Source organism: Ciona robusta, chromosome 8, assembly GCF_009617815.1.
Source record: "Ciona robusta chromosome 8, ASM961781v2".
In the NCBI taxonomy this organism is placed as follows: Eukaryota; Metazoa; Chordata; class Ascidiacea; order Phlebobranchia; family Cionidae; genus Ciona; species Ciona robusta.
Genome location: NC_143242.1, coordinates 1798447 through 1816336, shown reverse-complemented (window position 1 = coordinate 1816336; position 17890 = coordinate 1798447). Strand labels below are relative to the sequence as shown.

Sequence of the window (17890 nt, the reverse complement as noted above, 5' to 3'; positions counted from 1 at the left end):
TATTTTTCATCTTTTCCCTTGTTAGTATTAATTTTCTGCTGTTCCCTTTTTCTAATTTTAAAGTTAAGTAAATAAAATCAAATTTAAAAAATATCGTTTTTTACTAAGCAGCATTTCCCTGTTTTCCCTCTTTTCCTTTTCCCCTTTTTTAGAAATGCAGGTTTACCCTTTTCCCCTCTTTTCCCTATTTCCCCTTGTAGTGTCCATTTCCCTCCTTTCCCTTTTCCCTCTTTTCCCTTTTCCCTCTTTTAGTGTTACCCAGAAAAAACAAAAACAGAAAAAAACACAGTTGTTTTTTATTACAAATACCTGCATTCATAATAAATATATCACGAAAGGCCTTCTCACAAAAAAAGTTTAGCAAACCCCATTAAAAGTTTTTTTTGTAAATTTTTTGTTTGATTTAATAATTTGTGCTTTACCGAAAAAATAATTACCACCTAGAAGAACAGTTAGAATAAAAAATAAGCCCAATAAATTTCCTTTTTACCCACAAAAGCTGTTTGCGATAAAATAATTTTTTAGCGGGCTAGGAGGGTTGTCCTTTCTTACCCCAAGTAGCCCATTGTTTTTTATTACCCCACTTTACTATAGCCTTTATTGTCTTAGGAAGCCTAAAGAACCACAGATTTTGTTTGTGAGCAATGTAGTTTTCAGATTGATACTGGCAGAATACATTACTTTACAACTGTACACTATAACTGTAAGTCTGTAATCCTATTATAAATCTAAATTGGAATATAGTCAAGTGGGATAATAAAAAACGGAAAGCATAAACTTTCGATTTTTTTTCTATGTAATAAATATAAACAAAAATATTTTAAGTTGTATAACCTATATAAAGCTCAACAAGTAACTGAAGTACTACACTTAAATTAACTAAATGTTTTAAATCTAAAGTACAGTCTAAACTAAATTCAGCAACATAATTTAAAAATGACCTGCAACTAAACAGTCTTAACCTAAAACATAAATTACATCATCAGAAAATGTAGGCAAAACTGTAAATAACTGTTTTTAATACTTGATTACCTTTAGAAATAATTAAATCAATAATTTATTTGAAATACTATACCTTTAAAATCAGTTTTATCACAAATTTAATATTGGTTGTAGTAGAAAAAATAAAAACAGAAAAAAACAGTTGCTTTTTTCACCCCTGTTTTATAAGGCAATATCGGGGTAAAAAAAACAAGAAAAAGAGGTGTATATCAAATATTCCCTAAAAATTTAAACATACAAGCAGCAAGTTACTTAAATATGTAGCAAATAACTGCATTAATAATAAGTTTATCACGAAAGCCCTTCTCACAAAAAAAAGTTTAACAAGCCCTATAAAAAGTTTTCAATTTTTTGTTTAATTTAGTAATTTGTGTTTTACCGAAAAAGAATTATCATTTAGAATTAAAGTTAGTATAAAAAATATGCCACATAAATATTGTTTTTACCCAGAAAAGTTGTTTGAAATAAATTGTCTTTTTTTAGCGGGCTAGGAGGTTTGTCCTTTCTTACCCCAAGTACCCCATTGTGTTTTATTAAGCCACTTTACTATAAAGTAAAAAAAAACTTATTGAGTTAAACCCCATTATAGCACACAACACAACCAATTGAACACATAAAATGGGTAGTACAATAACTAGTAACCCTTCGTTAACCTACATGATCCCTGGCAGCAGCAGCAGTCTCTGTATGTATGCATTGGCATTAATACATCAAAATAAATAAGTTGAATTGAACACATCGATATCGGTAGTTATGTACAGGTATGGAAAGCACACATACGGCCATACCTGTAACGTAACAACCTAATTGAGGCATTCGGTCAGCACACAAAACATTTATCAATAACATCATAATATATAGGACATTACCTGATTCAAAATTTAGAAGCAATCATCTTAACAGATTGTATATTGCTCATGCCTATTGCCATAGGCGTAAAGTTTTACTAAACGTTAGGGTTGCAAAAACCAGAAAAAAAGGAAGTCTTTGCAACCCTTTGTTTTCGGTTTGCAACCGTTTAAATATGTGCTTTTTAAACGCTCATACAAACGTAAACGTATTCAGAAATACTTAGGGATGAGACAAATTAAAATTACGCGGGTTCGGCGAGTCCGTGTAATGAGAAACGGTCAAATCCGATTGCCCCGCCAGTGACGTCACAGTTGCTATGTCGCATGCGCCTTTCGTCAAGCCCACATGAGTGTGCGGTTATCTTACAAACAAAGACCCGTCTATAATATTGCATTCAAAACATAACTTGTGTTCTAGATTGGAAATATTGCATACAAAACATTAAACTCTTATATAAACAACAAATATGCTCAAGGCCTACCTTAAACTTTAAAATAACACTAAACAAATAAATAACACGAAAAAACAAATATGCTCCAGGCCTACCTCCAACTTTAAAATAACACTAAACAATTTAATAACACGAAACAACAAATATGCTCCAGGCCTACCTCCAACTTTAAAATAACACGAAACAACAAATATGCTCCAGGCCTACCTCCAACTTTAAAATAACACTAAACAACAAATATGCTCCAGGCTTACCTCCAACTTTAAAATAACACTAAACAACAAATATGCTCCAGGCCTACTTCCAACTTCAAAATAACACTAAACAATTTAATAACACGAAACAACAAATATATGCTCCAGGCCTACCTCAAACTTTAAAATAACACTAAACAATTAAACGACACGAAACAACAAATATGCTCCAGGCCTACTTCCAACTTTGAAATAACACTAAACAATTTAAAAACACGAAACAACAAATATGCTCCAGGCCTACTTCCAACTTTAAAATAACACTAAACAACAAATATGCTCCAGGCCTACTTCCAACTTTAAAATAACACTAAACAATTTAATAACACTAAACAACAAATATGCTCCAGGCCTACTTCCAACTTTAAAATAACACGAAACAACAAATATGCTCCAGGCCTACCTCCAACTTTAAAATAACACTAAACAACAAATATGCTCCAGGCCTACCCCCAACTTTAAAATAACACTAAACAATTTAATAACACGAAACAACAAATATGCTCCAGGCCTACTTCCAACTTTAAAATAACACGAAACAACAAATATGCTCCAGGCCTACCTCCAACTTTAAAATAACACTAAACAATTTAATAACACGAAACAACAAATATGCTTCAGGCCTACCTCAAACTTTTAAATAACACTAAACAACAAATATGCTCCAGGCCTACTTCCAACTTTAAAATAACACTAAACAACAAATATGCTCCAGGCCTACCTCAAACTTTTAAATAACACGAAACAGTTAAATAAAATTGCGCAATAACATCGACACGCTCGACGACCTCATAGAAATATCTAACTACGTCATACTAAGGGGATTTTCGGAAAGCTTCCAGCCTGAGCGTTAAAGCATTAACCGATTTTCTTCAATGCGCAGTTTACTTTAGCAAAATTGTTTAAAAAAATCAGAATAAAAATATTAATAATAGTTAAAACGATTGTGTTTACGTGTGTTTGTGTACAGTTGACATAGTTTTATGTCCATGTCAGTCTAAGAAGGCAAATATCATAAGAAAAGTCGAGAAACGTTAGATTAAAGTATCCTTGGTCGGTTTATTGAAATTGGTAACCAAATTTTATGAATTTTCTAAAGCCATTGTGTTTGTTAAGTGTCGTGTTTAATATAATATGTTACATTATCTGAATCAACGGTCGCTGTTTGGAAAGGGTCATGCTTCGTTTTCTAACTCAAGTAATGTTGAAGTTTTACTAAAAGAAAAGTGGTTAAAGAGTTTAAAGTGTATGCCGGACAATAAGTTTACACTTACTGATCCCATGGGAGTCAGGACACCCCCATTTGCTTGTGACTTCTGTACAGTTCCTGGAAGGGAAGATATATGCCTTGTAGTTGATGAAGATGGTTATGTGCATGTGATTGACACATTTCATGGAACTTCTGGGCGTAATACAGGACTAATAGATCAATGGCAGTCCCATAAAAATGCTGTATTTGATGTGGCTTGGTTTCATCAAAGTAATCAGTTTGTTACTGCGTCCGGTGACCTGACTGCTGTGTTGTGGGATGTTTTACGTCCTCAGGAAAGATTGCAAACGTTTACAGGTCATAGTTGCAGCGTCAAGTCGATAAGTCTATCTAAAGACAATACAAACCTTTTTGTGTCTGGATCAAGAGATGGAAATGCACTTGTGTGGGATTGCAGAATTAGTAACACGAACCAACCAGTGTTAAGAATACAAGATGCTCATGCAATTCATGATGCTTTAACTCCACAAAGAAAAAGGAGACGTAAAACAGACTATAACAATCAGCTCTTATTGGACTCTCGTCAAACGGTTTCAAGTGTTTGTTTTCAAGACCTAAATACTGTGATAACAGCAGGTGCAATGGATGGTACAATAAAACTATGGGATATTCGAAAAACTGTGCCGTTAAAATCAGTTAAGGGTAAATCATGCTCATTGCCTAAAGAATCTATACAATATAGTGGTATGAGCAGTCGTAGAAGAGGGTATACGTGTCTAACATTGGATTCAACTCGAACCAAGTTATTTGCATCATGTACTGACAATACTATTTATGAATATGACTTAATGGAGTTTGTTTCATCTGGTAGCAGATTGCCAGTGAAAAAATATACAGGTCACCATAGCTCTTCATTTTTTGTTCGAATCAAGCTTAGTCCAGATAACAATTTTCTTCTGAGTGGATGTGATGATGAAATGGCTTTCATCTGGAACATTAGTGGCTCTAAAACCAATGATGTCCAACCAAGGTTTTGTCTGAAAAGTGCAGGCATGGAGCAAGTAACTGCTGTTTCCTGGTGTCCTTCTGATTGGAGGAAAGTTGTAACCTGTTCAGATGATTGCTCGTTTCGTGTATGGAATGTCCCTGTTTCACCATGTGCTAATACAAATGCAGTTGTGGAAGGATTCTGCGAATCTGTTGTTGTGGAGAAAATCAATAAACAAACTGCTATGAGCCCTGTGCAGAAGAGTTTTGCAAATGAAAAAACTTGTGTGCTTCAACCTGTACTTAGTGTTCAAAAGTCTCAGTTACTATTAAACAGTGAAAATGTCCCATCAAAAACTGAAGAAAAACGGAAAACGCCAACTTCTATTAAACACTGGCTTGCACACAGTGCAGCTCTTACAAGCAAGACCAAAGCTGTGAAAAAACTTGAAGAAAAATATCAACAGTCAAATGATAATAAAGAAAATGATGGCTGGGTGTTGCCTCCTACTTTACCAGTATGTAAGAATGATGCATTAGGAACTCCACCTACCGATACTTTACTAATTAAACCAATTGTCAAAACTGATGCTACACCAAGTAAAACTAGCAACTGGATTGCTGAGTTAAGTAAAAGGAAACTTGCCAATAAAACTAATTCTCCAAACCAGAGTCGATCAAAGCAACATAAAAGTTCAGGACTTTCTTCTTCAAGCAATAGCAGCGCTACACCAAGTAAAACTAGCAACTGGATTGCTGAGTTAAGTAAAAGGAAACTTGCCAATAAAACTAATTCTCCAAACCAGAGTCGATCAAAGCAACATAAAAGTTCAGGACTTTCTTCTTCAAGCAATAGCAGCGATATTAATAGTAACCCTTGCAAAAGACGTAGATCAATACAATCATACTTTTCTTTAAATTTATGAACTAATTTCTTGACTTCTCACTTTTCTTGAACTGAAACATTCAATCGGAATAAATGCAATCGGAACATTGTACCAAATTTAGAATTTTTTCATTTTGTATAATGGTGTATTGGTGTAATCAATTTGCAAATTTGCTTGTATACTGCCAGACCATTAAACTGCCCAGTATGTGAACATCGTGTTATTTACCTTTTACATTACTTTTATATTTGTGCATTTTATTTTTTTTCTAGATTAATTACAAATTTACAATTAGCACTAACTCTGGCAATTGGTGCACTGGTGCCATAATAAAGTGGAGCACTGCCATACAAAACCACGGTTTAAAAAAATATTTTTCAACATGTATTTCGTAAAGACATGTCATGTGTTTTTAAAACGTTTACCGTTTTTACTTCAGCTTTGTATAATTTTTAGGTACAGATATTAACTTGATAAAGTAAAGTTGGAACATTTAGGCATAAATGTAAGTTATTGTGGGCAATTCCTCACGTAAGAGATTGAAGGAACCGTGTAATGGTGTTAACCATCAACCTTGAATTCAGTGGAGGTGCTGAACTTCTTTTTGGGAATGTAAAAAAACAAACTGTTCAATTGGAAAAACTAGATTGCAGCGTTAAGGAACTACTGCAATGGATAAAAGACAATCTACTGCAAGAACGCCCAGAGTTGTTCCTTCAAGGAGAAACGATAAGACCGGGAATTATTGTTCTGATAAATGACACAGACTGGTTGTTAATGGGACAGTTGGATTACAAGTTGGAACAAAATGATACGCTCACCTTTATTTCAACCTTGCATGGAGGATAGCATATTATGTTTGTTGTTCATTTTGCTTTTAATCGAGATAAACTTATCTGAAAGTATTTGGTGCAATAAATATGAAATTTTGTTTTACAAAAATGTTAAACTCCCAGTAAATTTTTAAATTGTAACATAACATCTTTCTAAATTTATAGAAGTTGTAAGATTGTGTAACAAATTTTGAGTGAAAATGGACATTCCGAAACCCCCAGATGGTAAGTTGATTCCTGGAGATTTATTATAACATTTAAAATAATGACAAAACCTTTGCTATAAATGTGTTCAATTGCCCTTACTGGTGTGTTAAATAAACTTTGTTAAATTTCTGTTTATCTTAGAGACCAGATGACCTACGGTACATACTACATGTTATATTGTTCGTAGCCAAAACACTAAAACAGTGCTGTCTGTTTTCGTATTATCCCATATATGTTTATACTTGTTTGTGTAAAATATGGTTGTTTTGTCTACAGAGCCTGAGGTGAAAAACATCATAGATAAACTCGCTAATTTTGTGGCAAGAAATGGAGTTGAATTTGAGAACATGACCAAATCTAAACAAAGGAATAATCCAAAGTTTAGCTTTCTATTTGGTGGGGAGCATTATGGATATTATCAATATCAACTCTCTACTGAACAACAAAGTATGTTATTTTAGTTTGGATTTGTGGATAATTTTGGTTTATGGCTAAGGTTGTATAATTATGGTATCTTAACTGGTTTAATTATTTTATGGTCAAAACTTGTGCACATAAAAGTTATGTTCTCTATTTCTCAGTCATGAACATGCAGCGTATGAAGATGAACACCCAGCAAGTTGTCCAGGACCAAATGGTCAAGCAATCACTTCAGAACGCACCATGGCAGCAACAACAAGGAGGATTCTCCCAATACCAGGGAGGTTCACCACAGATGCCTCCAAGATCTTCACAACCACCAATGGTGAGCAAGGGCACATAAATAAATACATCATCTAAGGCCTAAGCTTTCTAGAAAATTTGTTTTGCTTATTATAAACATTCTGTTCCTATATGAGTGGGCTCCCACAGCAAGGCATGTTAAGGGCCGGGAAATTTTGGCTAGAGTTGGCCCATCAGTTAATATAACGAGAATTTAGGTGCTTTCAGTTTGTTTATAATTTCTTCAATTTCAGAATGTCCCACCATGGCAGCAACAACAAAGGCCACCATACATGCCACACAACAACATGCCTAATCAACCCCGCCACCCTACCCCAAGTAACCCCAACCAACCAACACTCATGACCCCGGAACTTGGGAAACTTGAGGAAGAGATTAATAAGGAAGAGGAAGATGTGGAGAAGAAAGTGAAAGACAGCGAGAATAATTTGAAACAACAACATGAGGTGAGGGAACAGTTTGTAAGTTGGTATTGTAACAGAAATATTCGGTGGGAAACAAACAATATATATATATGAATATGATATAATAAACTAGAGCTCCTTAATGTTTTTAAACACCAGTACTCCACTTTTACTCTTTTTTGTTAGCTCGTAGTAAGAATTTGTAGCAAAAGAAAACCATATCCAAAAAAGGGATATGAATCTTCTGCAGATTTCTGATTTTTTCCTTTCAAAACGGTCATCGTCGTGTTTTATTCTTGTGCGTCATAGTTTATCCCTTATGTGCGACATATTTGGCAGCCCCCAGACCCCACTATAGACGTTTTCAGTCTCTTTGAATAAACTTCATTCTCATCCCTATCATAAGCCTAATTCTTTAATCAGAAAAGATTTCTGGATTACGCAAACAGAAGTTACCCAAAAATCCATAAAGAAAACACAACACTGCAATTAACATCTGCATAAAAGTTTGCTGTTTTTATCATAGAAATACTTTATATTGTGTTTTCAGGTGTTAATGAACAAACAAAGTGAAAAGATCGAGCAAGCTGTGTACGATGCGCAAGATAATGATCGTAGAAACACAGCAAGGGACGTTAACATCTCACTTGATGCTATGGATGAAATACTTCAACCTATAATTGATTCATGCACCAAAGACTCAATTTCAGTATGATTTTGAATCACCTCTGTTTATTGTGTTGTGCTTATCTTTTTGCGCTTAACCCTTAATAGTCCAATACATCATTAAATACAAAATAAATTAAGCATTAACAGTTTACACTCTAGTAACTGACCAACACTAAAAGAACTTCTGCTTTATGTGTACATATTTTAGTGTTAATAATTCTTATAAATATATCCTATGTTTTAGGCCGGTAAAACCTGGATTCTAAACAATGGTGTGACTGAAGAAAAATGTCAAGTTGTTGCAAAACAACTGCTGTGGAGAATACTGGAAGCTGAAAGAAAATTAAAGGTTTGTTTAAAGCATTGGTTCTTGAATGTAATGAATGTAACTTACTTTATCCTCGCGTGGCTGGAAAACGACAGTCGTTATCACACGGGTTTAACACCGCGTGCCAGCTTACGAGTTACCATGTATGTTACTTTGTGGAAGGTTCTTAACTTCTGAATGATTGTGTACCACTTGAAAACTTAATATTATATTTTTAAATGTGCCTCTACAAAAGAAATACAACTTACAAAAAAAACACAGTTCAATGCTTGTGTTTTAAATAATCATTTTCAGACAACTCACTCAACCGAAGTTTGTTGCAATTCTCAATCTAATTTAAAGTATTAATATAGACCAAATCTTACATGTACTGCTGAAATAAATAATATATATCAAATTATCCGTAGTGATGAGCATACCAGAACAACCATTAATTTAGAACAGCAGTTTGTAAATTTTCAGGCGCTTGAATTGTCCTTTATTTCCAAATAGAAACTTAAATAATCTGTTATTGTATGCATACTACCTGCCAGTACTGATGTGATACTCTGTAGAGTTAACCAAGTTTAGATCATGACATTACGTTAGGAACTGCATGATTCTACCTTACAGGGTAAAAAGGTGGCTGATGCTTCTATGTTCAACATTCAACTTCATATTATTTATTTAATCAACGATGTATTACACCACGCTTCACGCAAGAACCTGACACATCTCGCAAATTCCTTGGAATCAGTTATTGTTCCTTTATTCTGCACAACACAGTCATGTAAGTATAGATGGAATATCTTTCTTTAAATTAAAATAGGCTAGGGAATATTAATAGCAAAGTTACACTTTTATATTATGTTAAATAGCTGTTTTTAAAGTATCTTAAAGACTTAAACTAGTATTTACGCGCGCACATGAATTTAAGTATTTTCCATTACACTTACATTGAGGTGAAGTGTTGAAGAGTGGGTATGGGTAAAAAAAGAGGCCCCTAAAAACTTTTGACTGTCAAAAATGTTGTTATCGACTTTAATTAAAACACAGTAAAATTGATTTATTAAATATTTTTGCTGTGTCATATCACAGGCGCTGATCCGGATAATCAGTCACGACTCAGCAAATTGCTTGGCTTGTGGAACAAATTCAAATATTTCAATAAAGATACAATGCATAAGCTGGAAAACTATGCAGAAGCTGTGCAAGAATTTAAGGTAAAATATGTTAATAAATTCTTAACGAATTAGACAGTGTTTCTCAAACTGTGGGCCATGAACTGTTATTACACAAATGTTTGGACCATACAACAAAAAGTTTTAAAACCACTGCCTTAGACTATTTACAACTGTCATCAAATGTTGCTTTATATCACAATAAATGATTATTCCGAAGTTTTATTACCAATGGGTGATATCATACATGCAAGAAGAATTGAGAGTTAACTCATTACACAACAAATATTCTGATGTTTTCTTGAATCCAGTTATAACCGGTTTAATCAAGTTTTACACCAGGCGGATATGTTGGACCAATACAAGGATGTAGTTGAAAAAGTAAAGACTTTAACTCATGAACAATATGAACAATACAAGAAACAACATAATGAATATGAGGCTCATTTAAGAAAACAACTACAAGATAAAAAGAATCGGCTGCATGATCAAAAACAACAAGTATGTTTAACTTGAAAATAATGTTGTTTTTTTTAAATCTGGTTTTGCGTTGGTTAAATTACCTATTTTTTTAAAAAGTTCATATTTTATTTTATCAATTTGTATCAGCTATCAGGTGTCTGTCATGTAATCTATCTTGGGGATTTTTTATAAACTGTTTTTGTGTTTTGGTAAAATGATGCAAGTTTGCCAAATAAGCCAAGGACATTGAGTAATTTTCTTTTTTTGTCATCCAAGCATTCATCAAATACAAGGAACAATCGTTTCAGTGAGAGGAGTATGGATGACAACCAACCTCCACATAATGGTCAGCGATATCCTGGTTAGTTGGAATGGAAACATAGGATGTTTTATCAACACCATATCACAGTGAATATTGGTTTGAGTACATGATGCCGTTACTATTATGGACATGTGTGTTCTTAAACAAGGTACCTAAATCATTGCTCCAACCCAGTGACCACTAATGGGTTGTATAAAAAATTGTCAGCCATATAATGAAACAAGATAAAGCATCAGTAATGTTGCATAGGCCGTAACTGAACTTATTTAGTATTAATATATGAGATATACACAGTTGTCAAGTTACACAGGTTACTTCTTTGTTCATTACTATTGTAACACTGCACCGTATCCTTGTTGTTTGTCTTTTAGAAAAGAAGCCACTGCTTGCTGATCCACCATGGAGACCAAGGGAGCAATTTAATGACAATGATTATAATTATGACAGAAGAATGGATAATGATCCAGGGTACGTAACATAGAATATTCTGGAGTATAGCGAGTTCAGCTAAAATAGTTCTTTTCACTGCCAGTTCATTTAAATCGAAATTAATACATTTCAGTCCAAGACCAAGGAACCCGGACATGGAGTTTGGAATGAGGGGTCCACCACCTGACTGGCATGGAGAGCCTCGACGAGACCCCAACTGGGATAACCACCCTGATACCTGGGGTAATGAGGGTAAAATGAGAGGACCCAATGGACCTTGGAATAACCAGGGTCCTCCTAAACCTCCAGTTCGTCCAATAGAGCAAGATGATCCAACTCTAATCCCCCAAGCTCCTTATTATGATCTACCATGTGGACTCATGGCTCCACTTGTTAAAGTTAGTCATTTTTATATCTTGTTTTATTGTTTAGGTGGAAACTAGCAGGATAATTTAATCTTACAATGTCACGGAATATATACTTATATATTACCGAACAGCGAAAACTATTATCATATGTGAAGTTTCACACAAAGTTTCGTTATATATTTTACAAACTCTGTTCCTAGTTAAAGTATTATTGTTGTAAATATTTTACAAAACTATATAAAGAGTCAAGACTTGTATCTTCCAACATTCAGTTAGAAGACATGGAATACAAGGAGCTTGACCCATCAATGATCCGTCTTCCCCCTCCTATTCCTCCCAGTGATAGGTTGATGGCAGCAGTTGAAGCTTTTTACAGTCCTCCCTCCCATGAAAGACCAAGGAACATGTATGTGATAATCTTTATGTATTATTAATGTTTATATAACTTACACATTCTCAAATTGTATAAATATAGCTATAGCATTTTTTTAATATGCATTTTAGTTGTGTTATTTATGTAAGTTGTGTTAGCATTGGAATGGTTTGTTTATTTCAATAGCAGCCATTATTTGCAAAGTTATTTCTTCTTATATAATTCTAGTGCAGTACACTGGTCCAGTATAAACTAAGCTGAAATTTGGTTTTCAGTCTACTGGAACACAAGTGACAAAATCTTTCTTTAATACATTGGTTATCTGCTATATATATACGTGTTCCTGCCATATGCTAAGTGGTTTTAACTTTTGTATAGTGATGGTTGGGAACACAATGGATTATTTGAATTTTACCGAGCAAAAGTACGAGCGAATCGGAAAGCAAAGGAAGGTTACACAAGGTCACGGTCAAAGTCAAGGTAATCTTCTTTTATATGTTCAAGTATTTTTTGATTGTAAAATTTATTAAAGAAAGCTTAATGCCAGTTGGTTTGGATCATATAAATAAAGACTTTTTATGAAATATTGGACAAGACCACAGTATTAACTGGGGGTTTGAGTGCATTACAGATAGGATAGATGGGTTTTGAGGTTGAATTTTGTTTGAGACATGAAAGATCATAATTCTGTTTCACAGATCAAGAGATCGTTCGTATTCAAGGTCACGGTCACGCTCATATTCACGATCACGTTCAAGATCATCATCAAGGTATGATATCTATTTTACTATTTTAAAGATGTATTCATAAAATGAGTAATCGCAGATCCCGAAGCTCCTCACGGTCACGAAGCAGATCAAGATCACGTGATCGTGAACGTGCACCAACTCCACCCAGGTGATAGTAGTTACTTACATATCATTGTTTTTTGGTTCAGCAATATTTAAGTAGAAAATCTAGTAAAAAATTAACCAAGCTTGTCTTATTCATCTCACTGTTAAACTTGCTGTGTAATTCACAGTGTATATACAGTATGTTCAATGAAGATGAGGACCTTGCATGGCATGAGACCTGGAGTTTAGATCAGTATTGGATCTTTATCCCTCTGCAATATACTATTTGCTCAGCCTTATTGTAGAGATATGTCAGCTACACTTATTTAATTCATATTTCATGCATGTTACCAGTTTTGGCAATACCTCTTTCCAACAAACAAATGCTGAAGGTAGGTTGGGAGAAGATAACAGAGGAGCGCAGATGATGAAGAGGATGGGGTGGGGTGGTGCTGGACTCGGATCTTCGGAGCAAGGGATACAGGTGAAAACTTTATTTATTTAGTTAAATTATTTTAGTACCTTATCGCTGGAAAGAGAATAGTTTGAGATAACTATTGGAACTAATTTCTATTTAACCTGCAATAAATTAGGAACTATAAAACCAACTGTATCTTTTAACAGGTAAAATTTGTTTTTATAACTAAGCCTAAGCACAAGTCATGTGTGTTGAGTGGTATGATCTGCGACCCCTCGCAAAAATTGTGAAAACATTAACAATATTCATTAGTTCGCTGGAAGTGACAAGTTTTAAAACCCGTTATTTATGAAATAAAAGTTTGGCAACTTTGATTGCAAGTTGTAACACAAGTGATAAAAATTGTTGTAAAAAATTTGCACAATTACATTTTTGCAAGGATCCTGTTAAAGCTGGAGATACAAGAGATAAATATGATCAGTTCAAAGGCCTTGGTAATGATATGAATGATCCTTATGAAAACTATCGTAAAAACAGAAGTTATGGTTACATTTCAAAAATACGAGCAAGAGATGGTAAGGCTTTGTATACTGTGTGTTGGTATATGATGCTTAACAAGAAAAAAATTTTATTGTTGTTGTAGAAAAAGGCACTTGAAGATTATCCGATTATACATGAGATATGTCCTTCACACTGAAAAAGGAAAAAAATGTTCTGGTGCTTTTGTAATTCAGTTATTGAAGCAACCAAATAAATCATGCCCCTGTTTCTATAACTGAGATTTATGTTTGTTATCAATTCGGGTACAATCAAAGTAGGAGAGTATAGATATGTTATATGAGTAGGAGTCGTTATTATGACCACGGTTCCTTTACTTAGTACATGTCCGCTATGTCCACTATGTAGTAACATAGTTAAATTAAAGGGACCACTATGACCACATCTTGAAACAACAAAAAAGTTGAAATTTATATGAAATCATTTTGAGTCATTGGACTTTTTGCAACTTTGGATCTCATTCAGTATGCTTTCTATAATGTTTTGTTCATAAGGGTGGGTCATTGGATAGCAACCATACTTTGACATTATTTTCCTCTGCTATACCCTGCATTGATAGCAGTTCTTCTGACTCATCATCACTTTCAAGTGGCTCCGGATATTTCCTTTGTCCTGATGAAGTAAGAAGTAATGGTAAATATGGGTGAACACTACACCCATTCACACAATCATTATGTGCAGTAAAAGTATGGCAAGGTGCAGGAAAGCTTTTTGTTACGTCCCAGAATCTTACGACTCCATCTGTACCCCCAGAAACAAGTAATTCTTCATTGTGCCCCTGCTGTTGGACCAAATCAAAGTACACGCGTTGGTTGGTGGTTACTTTTCTTGTAACTTCAAACACTGGTTGTGTTAAATATCGAATATCCCAACACTTCAATAAGTCTTCATTGCGAGCACCACTATATAGTTTAATTCCATCTGTTGCAAACCTAATTTCAGTAACACCATGTTTATGTGCTTGGAATTGTTCAAGCATATTTCCATTCATTGGACTGTATAGGCCAACAGTTCCATCATAACAACCACATGCAAACACTGTCCCATCTGGTCCAAATTCAACACTGGATATAATGTTATTTTGCTTCTTGGATGAGTTCTTTCTACAAGTGCTCCATTTTTCAAAATCTGAGCCAGGGCGGTCGGTGTAGAATAGAACAAGCTCTCTGTAAAATAAAAAAATGTGTATTGAGTTAGGTGCGGAACTATTGTTTTAGTTAGGTGCAATAACCAATATGTTACCTTTTACAACCACAAAGCAGTTGTTGTCCATCTGGACAAAAGGCAAGGCTATGAACAGCCTGAATCTCCACAACCGAGTTCAAAGCAATGTAAGATGCCCGAAGTTCTCCTGTAAAGGCATCCCATAAATGTACAGGTTGATCCTTTGCTGCCGTGGCAAAACAGCAAGTTGCTGGGTCCCCAGAATTCATTTGTGGCCACCAACAAAAATCATACACTATTTCTGGTTCAACAGCTTTCAGGCATGGCTTTAAATTATCTTCATCTTTCAACCTTTCTTGTTTTATGCATAATGAAGGTGTGTTGAATAGTTTTACACAACAGTCATTGCTGTTAACAAGAAAACACAGGCCATCTGGAGACCATTTGCAGCCCTTTAAATAATTCCCATTTGGAGAGTCTATAGATTTTGCAAGCATTTTGCACATTAGATTCTCTGCCTTAATCTGACATGGGACATGCTGGTTGTCAACTTGTCCATTCGAATTGTTTATTTGTGTATCAGGATCGTCCAATGCTATTTCAGTATTACTGATCAAGTTCAGTTCGGGCTGTAACGCTGGGTCTTCTACTAATGGGACATTTAGTGTAGTTAAGCTAGGTATGATTGTAATTTCGTTATAGGACTGCATAGTAACATCTGAATTAATTTTTCCGTCATTTGAAGGGGACTGCAATGGCGTTTCTTCTATTCCGATAGGTTCAGGTTGGGGTTCCGTTGATTTTTCCATTGTTTCTATTATAGAATCCTTTGAATGGTTCGTTTTATCAGAAACTGTTGTATCCATAGCGTAGGTAGAAGCAACCTGCTACAAAGGTATATTTGGAATCTGCGGGTAAACTGAATGTGCCTACTATTTAATGAACAAGAGATCATAGATCTAATGGATGAGCACGGTTTAAACTAAATAATCTATATTGTTTTAATATCGCAACCCCTACATTTTTATAAAATCGACGCCACTGCTTTATATATAAAAAAAATCGATTTGTAATGAAAAAACACAGGTTCGGCAAAGAATACATCAAATGTTTGTGTATATTAGCTAATTACACATTTATTACTTAACCGTGCACATATAGGCTATTAGTATTTTGGATACCAGAGTCCGTATATAAACATGTTTATATACGGACTCTGTTGGATACTATAACAAATAAAGAAGCATTTATATAAGTTGGCATAGGTGTCAATTCAGCAATACTGAGATGACAAGTAATTCTCTATTTTCAAAGCCGGGCTTACAAAGTCACATCATATGTTTATCCAGGTGACCTGGTTCAGCTCACAGATGTAAACAATTATTTGCATTAAATAGTTCACTATGAAACTCATTTGTATATACCAAAAAGTAAAACATGCTGTTATTGTATGATTACAACGTATTGAATAAATTAACAGGTACAACCCCCTTATTGTATGGTAATACCCAAGAACTCTACCATTGCACAAAACAAAACGGTGATTTAGAATTGGCATCGTGAATCACATTTTAACAAAATCTGGGATGACGTAATTAAAATGCATTTACAATCACAGCTTAAAACATAAATAAACTTCATTGAATAGTATGGATATAGTAGGGTTTGGGCCTGATTGTTTGTATAAATAGGCTACTTAACAGCAGCTTAAAAGCTGTAGTGACCTGTAAAACTGGAGGTGACAAAACACACTATCTCACTCTTGTTTTGAAAATTAGGGTGACAAGGCATCCTCGGAACCCCTAACTGAACGCCTATGAATAGTAGTACATAAATATCATTGGGTATTATACTACTATAGTTAACTATTGTTTGAGAAATAACTAACACATGTTCGATTACTTGTTGCTATGCATAGAAAACCATCTCTACTTCTATGCTTCTCTTGAGTTTGCTCTGCGTAATAGATTATATACAGAACACAATATGACTTACAGTGTACAAGGCATAAATATTGGTACATGTCAGCCTTCGCGAAAACTACGTTAACAACTTCAGTAACAGCACCAACCTATGTAGGTGGTCAAACATTTCACTTGCCAGCTAGTGCTGTTATCAAGTGAAAGTATGTAAACATTGGTATATCGTTCTACTTCTATTAAAGTGGCTTTGTTTAAGAACTCGTCATAAATTAATGCTTACCGCTATCAACACAACCAATTATGGTCATTAAATGTTCTTGGTACAATTGCCCGCTGTTAGCATTAACTAAATTTGTTTGTATGAAAGCAAGTGTACTAACTTACCGTGACAAATTAACGTCCAAACTATGATGTAAACGATTTACTAACTAGACTAAACAAACACATAAACAGTGCAATACCGGTACACGATCGCAAAATTGCCAGCGAGGCAAAAATGAAAATCCTGATTTCTATGTTATTTGGAGTTTTGTAGGGGAAGTCCCGATTGAGTCGGCCAGATGGCCACTAAAAAGGCTAATTAATCGCTAATTATGCGCGGTTTTAAATCTAAAAATTTAGTCTAAAATTTATAAATTTATTTTATGAGTTGATTTCAATCAAGAGATTAAAGAAAAAAGGTCGCGAAAAAGACAACAACAACAACAACAAGAGATCTCAGATCTAATGAATGAGCACGTTTTAAACTAATTAGCATAATGTAGTAGAGTCGGGAAAGATGGGACACCATCAACACATAATATCCAAATAGCCTGATCGTGTTTTAAACAATTAACAACGGTCCGTGGAAGTCGTGAAGATACCGTTTTATAATTCAATAAATGTTCTTTGTTTACTACCAAATAAAAAGAGAAAACATAATGAAAAGGTGTCCCATTTACCCCCACCCTGCTATATTAATTAATCCTTTTACTACAACGGTCGACTGGGCTCGATCAAAAACAAATCTGAAGTAACCAACAAAACGAGTTCTAGTCGCCATTGGTGACTGTGGAGCAGTAGGCAGAATGTATT

The 17890-nt window shown here is 34.5% G+C and overlaps 3 protein-coding genes and 1 long non-coding RNA gene across 8 annotated transcripts; 2 read left to right on the top strand and 2 right to left on the bottom strand.

The window, feature by feature from the left end:
• The first annotated feature begins 3450 nt into the window (after positions 1-3450).
• LOC149732134 (denticleless protein homolog) lies at positions 3451-6643 on the top strand. The gene has a single exon (XM_089882228.1). It carries the CDS (start codon positions 3694-3696, stop codon positions 5680-5682), a length of 1989 nt encoding a protein of 662 aa, XP_089738354.1. The 5' UTR covers positions 3451-3693; the 3' UTR covers positions 5683-6643.
• Positions 6560-13947, top strand: LOC149732133 (calcium homeostasis endoplasmic reticulum protein-like). 2 transcript variants are annotated; one of them, XM_089882224.1, is made up of 19 exons: positions 6560-6701; positions 6960-7130; positions 7265-7428; positions 7640-7852; positions 8361-8519; positions 8724-8828; positions 9420-9576; positions 9885-10009; positions 10310-10468; positions 10706-10790; positions 11123-11219; positions 11314-11578; positions 11821-11954; positions 12300-12401; positions 12620-12691; positions 12747-12818; positions 13109-13238; positions 13612-13747; positions 13816-13947. In XM_089882224.1, the coding sequence occupies exons 1-19, from the start codon at positions 6677-6679 to the stop codon at positions 13827-13829; spliced, it is 2385 nt and encodes a 794-aa protein (XP_089738350.1). In that variant the 5' UTR covers positions 6560-6676; the 3' UTR covers positions 13830-13947. The 2 variants fall into 2 exon arrangements, with proteins under 2 accessions (XP_089738350.1, XP_089738349.1); XM_089882223.1 differs by having other exon boundaries at positions 13612-13947.
• Positions 13284-17290, bottom strand: LOC149732131 (telomerase Cajal body protein 1-like). Of its 4 annotated transcripts, none has more exons than XM_089882242.1 (3): positions 17201-17290; positions 14973-15778; positions 13284-14896 (listed from the first exon to the last, which is right to left on the bottom strand). In XM_089882242.1, the coding sequence occupies exons 2-3, from the start codon at positions 15758-15760 to the stop codon at positions 14218-14220; spliced, it is 1467 nt and encodes a 488-aa protein (XP_089738368.1). In that variant the 5' UTR covers positions 15761-15778; positions 17201-17290; the 3' UTR covers positions 13284-14217. The 4 variants fall into 4 exon arrangements, with proteins under 4 accessions (XP_089738368.1, XP_089738367.1, XP_089738366.1 ...); XM_089882241.1 differs by having other exon boundaries at positions 14973-15781; positions 17201-17289; XM_089882240.1 differs by lacking the exon at positions 17201-17290 and adding an exon at positions 16619-16708.
• Positions 16275-17236, bottom strand: LOC149732132 (uncharacterized). Its single transcript, XR_016385493.1, has 3 exons — positions 17097-17236; positions 16797-16850; positions 16275-16708 (listed from the first exon to the last, which is right to left on the bottom strand). It is a non-coding gene; the product is annotated as an uncharacterized LOC149732132 (long non-coding RNA).
• Positions 17291-17890: the final 600 nt, after the last annotated feature.

What these genes read in the sequence shown, in the direction of transcription:
- LOC149732133 (XM_089882223.1), top strand. Translation starts at nt 6,677, where the DNA reads ATGGACATTCCGAAACCCCCAGATG. An exon ending in AAGCTGAAAGAAAATTAAAG is followed by an intron (nt 8,829 to 9,419) that starts GTTTGTTTAAAG and finishes TCTACCTTACAG; the next exon opens with GGTAAAAAGGTGGCTGATGC. An exon ending in AGGTCACGGTCAAAGTCAAG is followed by an intron (nt 12,402 to 12,619) that starts GTAATCTTCTTT and finishes TCTGTTTCACAG; the next exon opens with ATCAAGAGATCGTTCGTATT.
- LOC149732131 (XM_089882242.1), bottom strand. Translation starts at nt 15,760, where the DNA reads ATGGATACAACAGTTTCTGATAAAACGAACCATTCAAAGGATTCTATA. An exon ending in CTGCTTTGTGGTTGTAAAAG is followed by an intron (nt 14,897 to 14,972) that starts GTAACATATTGG and finishes TTTATTTTACAG; the next exon opens with AGAGCTTGTTCTATTCTACA.
- LOC149732134 (XM_089882228.1), top strand. Translation starts at nt 3,694, where the DNA reads ATGTTACATTATCTGAATCAACGGTCGCTGTTTGGAAAGGGTCATGCT.